The sequence below is a fragment of the Peromyscus leucopus genome, chromosome 1, assembly GCF_004664715.2.
Source record: "Peromyscus leucopus breed LL Stock chromosome 1, UCI_PerLeu_2.1, whole genome shotgun sequence".
NCBI lineage: Eukaryota > Metazoa > Chordata > Mammalia > Rodentia > Cricetidae > Peromyscus > Peromyscus leucopus.
Genome location: NC_051063.1, coordinates 100,721,011 through 100,730,413, shown reverse-complemented (window position 1 = coordinate 100,730,413; position 9,403 = coordinate 100,721,011). Strand labels below are relative to the sequence as shown.

Genomic DNA, 9,403 nt, shown 5'->3' with positions numbered 1-9,403 from the left:
GACACCAACAGTAAAGATAAGTCTTCACCTGTGTTTGAAACAAACTGAAGTTAGCCAACACCTGTTGAGTAATACCTGTTAGTATCCACTGTAAAAAACTGAAGGAAGTGAGGAAGGTGGTGGGTGAAGCAACCTAACAGACATTCACATCTTTCTTCCTGATCCCCTGAGTCCACAGTGCCCACCTGTTGCATGTCAAAGAGTTATTTCAGATTTCTCAATCTTATAAGAGATTGCTTTTTTGTTTGTTCTCTTATAAAATGAAGGTATACTATTCTTGTATTTAAATGAGTAGAAGGTAGGGAATATTGATATTCAGTGCTCATGTTTCTGATTTTCTAAGGTGGTGAAAGTGAATCTCTAATCTAGGTTAGAGTGATCATGGAGCTGAATTTTCATCAGTTACTATAAATATGAGAAGACAAGAACACCTAAGTAAGTACTCATGTCCACGTGTTCTCACTCTATTCCAGGCGGGAAGCAATATATTGAATAAATTGAGGTTGAGGATTTAGAAGGCTGGAAAGTAAAGTTCTAGATGAAAATGTGAACTTACAAGTTACCTATGACTGGAAAACAGAGTTCAGCAAACCTATCAACGATGAAGTGCTACAAAATGAGATTTGACCCAGAATCCATGGACTGAGCAAAAATACAGATAAATAGCTTCATTAGCCAATCAGAGTGTGAAAATACTAAAGTTTAAAATTATGTGGTATGGCTTAATATAATGTAACATAATGAATGGTAGTTAGCATAGTAAATCAATTTTCTAAAGGAAATGTGAACAGTAGATGTAATGATACTCAAGATAAGTAGGTTCCAGTCATGTGTTTAGTCATTCACAACAGTGTAGATATGTGAATCACAGTGTCTATGTGACTCCTTCATAATTACTCAGTGTTGAGGTGATGAAGATAGCAGTGAACTAGTGGGCAGACCAACTCTGCAGCTGCCCGGGCCCAGAACCAGGATTATGAATTGGCCTGCCCCAACATCCACCCCATCTGTGATCTGCTAGAGCATGTGAAAGGGTTGGTCCTGCAGACCCAAAGCTGCCAAATCTCCACAACACAGGGCAACAACAAAATATCCAAGAAGAGTCTGAGCGATGGCCCAGCATTGGTGCTGTAGCAGAAACCAGAGGCCTCAGACCATGACTCTTTGCAATGAACACTTGCAAGTAAAGATAAAGACATATGGACAAAGGGGTTTACTGTGTGACTCACTGTGCCACACTACAGCTTCCATAACAAGATTTTTATTTCTTTTCCTTTTTTTCTCTTAAATTTTGTTTTATTGTGCCAGGGGTGGGGGCGTTTACAGGGGCAGAGGGCTGATGCAAAGGGATGGGGAAATGAATGGGATCAAGATGCATGATGTGAAAGACACATTGAATAAGTTTTAAAAAGAAAGGAAATGGGGCAAGGCAGTGGTGGCACACACCTTTAATCCTAGCACTTGAGAGGCAGAGGCAGGTGGATCTCTGTGAGTTCGAGGCCAACCTGGACTACAGAGTGAGTTTCAGGAAAGGTGCAAAGCTACACAGAGAAACCCTGTCTCGAAAAAAAAAAAAAAAGAAGAAGAAAAAAGAAATGAAATAGATGACCTTTCTTTATGTTTTTCTTGTCTTTATTACATGTTGCTTTATATATGTCTAATTTTCAGTATACAATAGTTCTGCTTAAATGATTTACCCATAATCTCCTCCATGACATCTTGCTACCAAACTGTCATCCATGCTCACTTAATTACTCTCAATAATTGAATGCTTACTGCACCCCCCAAAACACTGACTTCATCATATCTCATTGTCCTACAGAGGACTTTCTTCTTCTGGGTTTGAATGTCTGTGAAAGCATTAATCATAATTTATGAGAATATATTTTCTTGTATATTTGTTAGTTTAATATCTGTACCTCCTACTAGACTGAAACTCCATCAGAAAAAGGGAGAATACTTTTTTTCTCTAGTAATTCCTAATATTTGCCTAAGTTTAAATACATAGAAAATTTGTGTAAAAAATATTGGATGAATAAATAATTGAATATATAAGCAATAACTGAAAGTTTCAAAAATGGTATTTTATAATTCCTTCTCCATGCTGCACATTGCTCATACTAAATTCCTTTGTCTACTTCTCAAAATTCTAGGTTTTAATGCCCAGACCACCCAGGTTCTCTTGGCAAGATTCCTTCTGGAGAGTAAATTTAACATGAATGACCAGTTTACACAATGACAGCTTTTCATAATACTGGGTAAACATAAATAAAACTTTATCTCAGTCCTAACTTTATAATATTTTGTAGACTTTTGATATTTTGTTAACAGTGGCATTCCTGCTTGAGCAGTGTATAACAGTATTTATAATAAATCTTGACAATTACTGTTTATAATTTGTAAAATTTCTATCCAGAAATATGCTTAAAATTCTTCTTGAGAACAAGTATTCTCTTGTATTTATTTTAAGCCTAAATTCTGGGTATAGCTATAGTCCATGAAATGAATCTTTCAAAGTTATCTCCTTACTACTTTACTGATTCCTGCATCATTCTTGGGACAGTCTACCAGTTTAAAAATACAACTCTACAATTGACTTTTTATTCTTTTCTAAAAATATTCTAATACTGTTAATTTCCACAAAGGGAAATATTCCAAAAACACTATTCAGCCTTCTTGTGCTGAGGATCATATTTTCCCCCATTATTGGTATCAGGTTTACATTAGCCAGACTTACCATAGTGCCATTTGAAGCTGAGAGGTAATTCTATGCTGGTTACTGAGTTAATACTCAGGTGGCTGGTAGTGCCCAGCAAGTGGTCTTCCTTTGTCTTTTTATCATTTGTAGTGCATACTGCTGTGTTATCTGACTGTTGAAATTTGTGAGTATGTCTTCAATGAGGTTATTTTGAAAACTCGAGAAACTCATTGAAGAAATTAATTTCATAGCAGGGCATAGTGGTACACACCTTGGGAATCAGAGGCAGGCAGATGAATGAGTTCAGGGACAGCTATGTAGGAGACTCTGTCTCAAAAACAGATAAACAAAACCCAAACAAATATGCCCCGTAACTCACTTGTAATTATTTCTAGAAAAATGATTGGTACATGCTGTGTGTACTTCTGTCCTCCCTGTTAGACTATGGACTCTTTTAAGGTCATATTTCTGCCTGATCAAGTATCTTCCACAGCACTTTCTATGACTGTGCTTTTGGGAAATTAAAAGCATGACTAGATGAATAGAAGCTTAGATGTGATACTCAGCCAAAACTGAGAGTCCTGGGTTCCATACTCTAGACAGTCATCAAACTAACTGTGACTCATGAAAAAATCCACACAGGGTGCTTCGGAGAAAATTGGGTTAATGAGTTGTAACAAGAGGGGACTGCAGTGGAGATGAGTGGGGCCAGGGATGAGAGGAGATGAGTCAGTGTGGAGGTCACTGGAAGGTAGTTTGAAGCTCATGAGAGGAATGTTTTTCCCAGAGTTAAAGGTACATTGTTTGTGGGCAGTAGAGATATTCAAAGGCCCACACGGGAGTATGGAGGGAGCTAACTGCACCTGCTGGCCTGATCTGTGCAGCTCTCTGCCTGACCTCGGGCCTGAGGCTGCAGGCAATCAAGGTCTCTCCCACTCTGTGACAAAATTTCTAACGACTGTGGATCAGTATGAGACATGACGGAGATTAGTTTCTAGCCCATGTTATGGGGCCACTATTATATCATCATCATTATACCATATGTATTACTAAGTTCACCTCTGCCAATCTCAACTGAAAACACCTGGGAAACCATAGGGCATTTGAATCAGTATTACTCTTTCTACAGAAAGCCTACATAGCTGTGAGATTTGTTGACTTATTTATTGTCTTAAACCTCTCTATTATGGACTAAACAAATCATGGCATCTATTCAAATATACACAGGAATTAACAGAAATTCAGAAATACAGAAGCATGATCATAATGACTGAAAAGTGAATAGGATGATAGATAAAACCAAACTTCTTGTATGCATATCAAGAAAACACAGACTCAACATCACCTGAGAGGGCTTTATGAAGGAATCCTCAGATTTACAGATGGCCAAAGTTTGCAATGGTTCCAGAGTGGCCTCAGGCAGCTACTAGTCAAAGCGGGAGATGGACTTTTTATATCTAGGCAAGAGCTTCCCAAAGACCTGGGCTTTGCAGTTCTCTTTTGTCCCAGTGTGATGATGATTGTACTGGGAAATGAAGAGAATGAGATCTCACTTGGGGAATAAAAATCAAAAACTTTCAAAAACTTTTTCCCTTAGAGAGATTTTACCCTCTCTCCCCAGAGATAAAAGAATTTCAGCTCCATCTGTTGAAGATAGAGAAAAGAACTTCTGGGCTCACTACCTGCGACTCTCATCCTTGCACGATAACCAGGCCAAAATTAAAATTGTGCTTGGAATCCAGAGGCATGATCTGTAAATACTGAACTTTAAATAGTTTCAGTTTTCAGGCAGAACCTGAAGTTCATGAAGAGAGAGCTCAGAGAGCTGAGGATTTAAGCAATAAGAATTTGACCTTGGTTACATTCATCCATTTATTCCTACTGTTCCCTAGCCAATTCCTTATTCAGTACTTCCATCTCCCACTGAACCCTCCACCAACTTCCACAAGTTCAGGGGCTCTGCTAGAATAGACATTTCAGGGCAATGAAGGAACATGAGATTCAAACTTACACAGATATTGGTTGAGCCCTATCCAGGTACCCTGATTGCTTCACAATTGTAAGAAATTAACTTTCTTTCAACTTTGAACTTGATTTTCGTAGAATAGTTAAGTATCTACATGAGACAGTTATTCATGTGGGAAAAGGCTTGTTTGATTTGAGTTGAATGTAGTGTACATAATATCCTTACCATAAGCCTTGAGGCAGGTCCCAATTTCCAACCCCCTAGTAGGATTTTCTTCAGTGTCTGTTCTTCTCTCTAAATATTTCAAGTACCTTTTCTTCATTTTGGTTTCTGATTGAATGAGGCCTTGTTGAGGAAAGAATGAAAGGAAAGCTGCTTTCTCTTTCTGTCAAGCAGTGCATGAGAGTGGGAAGGAAAATGGAGTTTGGCAAAGAAATTTCTCCTCCTTTGGAGTTCTAAAGTATTGGAAGATGAGGTGGAAATAATTGCTGTTACACTATTAGTTGAAGTGGAATAATGAGTTTGAATCCTAGATGTGGAATTCAAAAGAACTTAGACGGAAATAATATTGTAACATCACAGAATTGATTTCAAAAGTCATGAGATACTGTGACTCTACCATGTCCCTAGTGACCTTTGGTTTTTGTCCTTTTACAAAATCTGCAGCTATATCTACCAAGTGAGTGGATAAATTTTTAAAAATTTCAAATATTTATTTATTCCAGTAGTGATAATACTATAATATCAGTGCAATACATAACATAAAATCATTGCAAATATTGACATAAAAATGTTTATTGTAAATGCCAACAGTCACCAGTGGGAAGACATCTGCACATTCATGTTTATTGCAGGACTAGTCATAATAGGCAAGATGTAGAACCTGCCTACATGCCCATCAACAGATGAATGAATAAAGTACATTACATCCATGAGATAGAATTTTAATTAGCTGGAAAGAGAGTGAAATTAGGTCCTTTGCAAATCGAGTTCACCTTGTGAAGCAAAATAATCCAGATTTAGAAAGAAAAACATTATGTTTTTCTCATATACAGAATCTAGATTTAAATGTGAATTGATATGAAATGTTTAGATAATATGAAAGTAAAAGGGCAACAGGGAGGAAAATAGATAACAGAAAATAAAGACATACTACATGGCATCGAGTGATTATGCAAATGTGTGAGCATGTGTATGTAAATATGTGTGTATGTATGTGAGCATGTATGTGTGTGCATGTTTGTGTGTGCGTGCATTTATGTGTGTGTGTGCACACATGTGTGCGTGTGCACATTTGTTTGTAATATGAAAGCAAATGGAGGACTATTTGAAGGCAGAAAAAAACTAACAGAAGGGACGAGGGGAGACAAGGAAATATATGTGGGAGTGAATACAAGCCAAGTAAAATGATACACTTATATGAAAATGTCATAAATTATTTTATGTGCTAGACAAGGAAATATTTGTGGGAGTGAATACAAGCCAAGTAAAAGGAAACACTTATATGAAAATGTCGTAAACTATTTTATGTGCTCACTACAAAGTAGTACAAATTCAGAAAGAAAACTTTGTTGCTTTCTCTCACATGTAGATCATACACATACACACACACACACACACACACACACACACACACGACATTAAGGAAGTAGAAGGACTATTTAGGAAGTGGAGGGAACTAGCAGAGAGGAGATGGAAAACAGGAGAAGGTAATGAGGGAATATGTTCAAAGCACTTGACATGCCTGAATGAAACTATTACAAAACACATCAGTACAACAAACATCCACTAATAAAACATTTTAAATTATTGTGTTAAATTTTAACCATTTGTGAAGAAATCATGATGTTCCTCCAAGCTGAAAGTTTAAGTGGAGAAATAAATACACCCTTTTAAGCATAAGTAGAATGTTTCACAGTAGAGTGAATGATTTCTGAGGAGACTTCCTAGTCAGGGCACTTATACAAACTGAATTCTCATTGATGCACTCTGATCCTTCATCTCATCATAAAAGCTAACTTGCTTTTCTCTTTAGTTCTATCTACTTAGTTGACAGTCTCGTCTAAATTTTTCGATGTCGGGTGGGTTTAGATAACAATGACCAGGATTGTGAGGAAAGGGAAGCCTGGGACAGCCAGTGTGAGATGGCTGGTGGGTGCTCATCAAACTCTCCTCTGAAGCCAAGCTTGTTTAACCTCCACCTCACAGTGACTGGATGGCGGTAAGTCTGCACTCTCTTCACCATGGATACCACACTGCTGAGATGAATTAGTTTTCCCCAACTTTATGAACCATCCACTGGACTTGAATAACCTCTTTAGACCTTGTTCCCATGCTTCTGAAGAGGAAACTTCATTGAACAAAATTAATTATGCCTTTCCCCAAATATTCTAAGTTAAAGATATCAGAATAAGTCAGGCAATTTATTAAGACACAAACTGCTGTATCCACTCTCCAGAATCTCTTTCATGAACTTAGAGAGTAGTCCTTGGAGTTGTCATGGCCCACAAATTTCCAGGTGTGGCTCATGACGCTGGTCTGGGAATTACACACTGAGAACTGTTTCCAAACACTTAGTACTATATGTCCAATCACTCTTACCCCACAGCAAATGTACAGCACTTGGTACCTGGAAAGTCTTCTGAGACTTACTACACTTTCTCAGCTACAGTCATTAAGTTCTTATTTAGTATAGTTCTCACTTGGTAAAGTGAATGTGGAGCTCAAGATTCTGTTCTCTAACAAGCTTTGGAATGTGTTGTGTTGCCTATTGGATCACAAATGGAGAGCTGAGGCTCTAAATTTTCTGGCTAAATATTTCATCTCAGGCAATGTATTTTGGGGGCAAGACCTTAGCCCTCCCTTCATGCTGCCATCCTGAAGCAAACACTCTGTCTAACCTCTGTCATCTTTCAGAAGCAACTTCCTAGCCACCTAACATAGCCTGTCCTTATTTCTACAAATATATCAACACCAAACTTCTATAGCATTTTTCTTCATTTAACTTTACCATTTCATTCTTTGTGATTTTAGAATTCTCTATGTTCAAGACAGTTTGCCCTGTAAGACTTTTGTTATTCCTGAAATATAACCAACATTTTTTCAGGGTATCAGTTGTTTGTTTATACATCTTTTGACATGTATATCTGTTCATTTAACAATGTGTTATATTCACCATTATAACATTCTTAGCAACTAGCACAGGATTATCACAGTCCAATAACTAAGTACATCATTGTATTAAGTTAGACATTGTTTTATTGATTCCAAATTCACAACTATTAAGAGCTTGAGTCCTCTATGTTGTTTTAGCAAAATTCTTAAATTTGGCAGACAAGACATAGTCCTTCCTCTAAAGGAGCTCTTTTGGTGTCTGCAGTATTCCTCAGGTCTGAGATTTATGGAAGACCTTGAGGATGCCTTTGCGTATCTCCTTGGTCTTCACGCTATAGATGATGGGGTTGAGCATGGGAGGTACAAAAAGATAAACATTGGACATCATAACATGAACAACAGCTGGAGCACTTTTCCAGAAGCGGTGGATCATAGAGACAGCAATTATGGGCACATAAAAGGCTAGTACTGCACAGATGTGTGATATGCAGGTGTTGAGTGCCTTGAGTCATTGCTCCTGGGATGCAATGGCCAATACAGCTCTTAAGATCAATGCATAGGACAGAAGGATGAAAACTGAATCCACACCATATGTGAAAATGACCACAAAGAGGCCATAGATATTGTTAACATGGATGTCTCCACATGCCACTTTCATCAGATCCGGATGGAGGCAATATGAGTGATGCAACACATTGCCCTTGCAAAAGGGCAATCGTTTTACAAGAAAAGGGAAAGGGAAGAGGGTAGTGAAACTTTTGGTAAGGATACCCAGGCCCATAGCCAAGATGCGGCTATTGGTAAGCACAGTGGAATAACGTAGTGGATCACAGATAGCCACAAAACGGTCAAAGCTCATGGCAAGAAGTATGCCAGATTCCATGAAAGAAAACGTGTGAATGAAGAACATCTGAACCAGACAGGCATCAAAACCAACATGGCGGTAGTTGAAGCAGAAGGTAGCAAGCACAGTGGGAAGTGTAGATAGGGACACTCCCAGATCATTGAGAGAGAGCATAGAGAGGAAATAGTACATGGGCTGGTGCAGCGGAGGTTCCCGAATGACCAGAGCGATGATACTGAGGTTACCTGAAATGGAGATGAAGTAGAGGAAGCAGAAAATCAGGGCAATCCAAGCTTGGCCTGTCTGCATCCCAGGAATGCCTGTCAGCTGTAGTGTGGCTGGCTGGAAGGGAGTGCCATTCGAGCCTAGCATGGCAGGCAGGTGGGAGAATGCAGATGAGGATTAGACCCAAGAGGGGATGTGAAGGGAGTTCTTCACTTTCTTTCTTTCAGATAGCCTGTCTCCAACACAAAATGTCAGGGATTTAATGTGTGTGCCTGCAATCTGCCTTCCCCATCAGACTGTTAGTTCCTTGAGAAAGGAACATATGTCCACTTATTTCTGTACTGCCAGGCACAGTATACTCCTGAGGACAGAGTGGAAACTCTATGAAAGGCTGGTGATAAAATGAGTGTCTATAACATAGCACCAGGGTAGAAGCTGACATGAGCAAAGCCCTCTGGCCATACCATTCGGTACAGTATTCTACCACTTCCCCATAGACTCCAGAAATCATGTACTGGGAATTGGAGAGAAAAATAGAAATTAAAGTAAACCAGAA

The 9,403-nt window shown here is 38.6% G+C and overlaps 1 protein-coding gene across 1 annotated transcript; it reads right to left on the bottom strand.

Annotated features, from left to right (window-relative positions):
* Positions 1-8,049: 8,049 nt before the first annotated feature.
* LOC114706681 (olfactory receptor 51I1-like) lies at positions 8,050-8,994 on the bottom strand. The gene is given in 1 exon segment (XM_028889172.1): positions 8,050-8,994. A coding segment is annotated over 1 exon segment (945 nt).
* Positions 8,995-9,403: the final 409 nt, after the last annotated feature.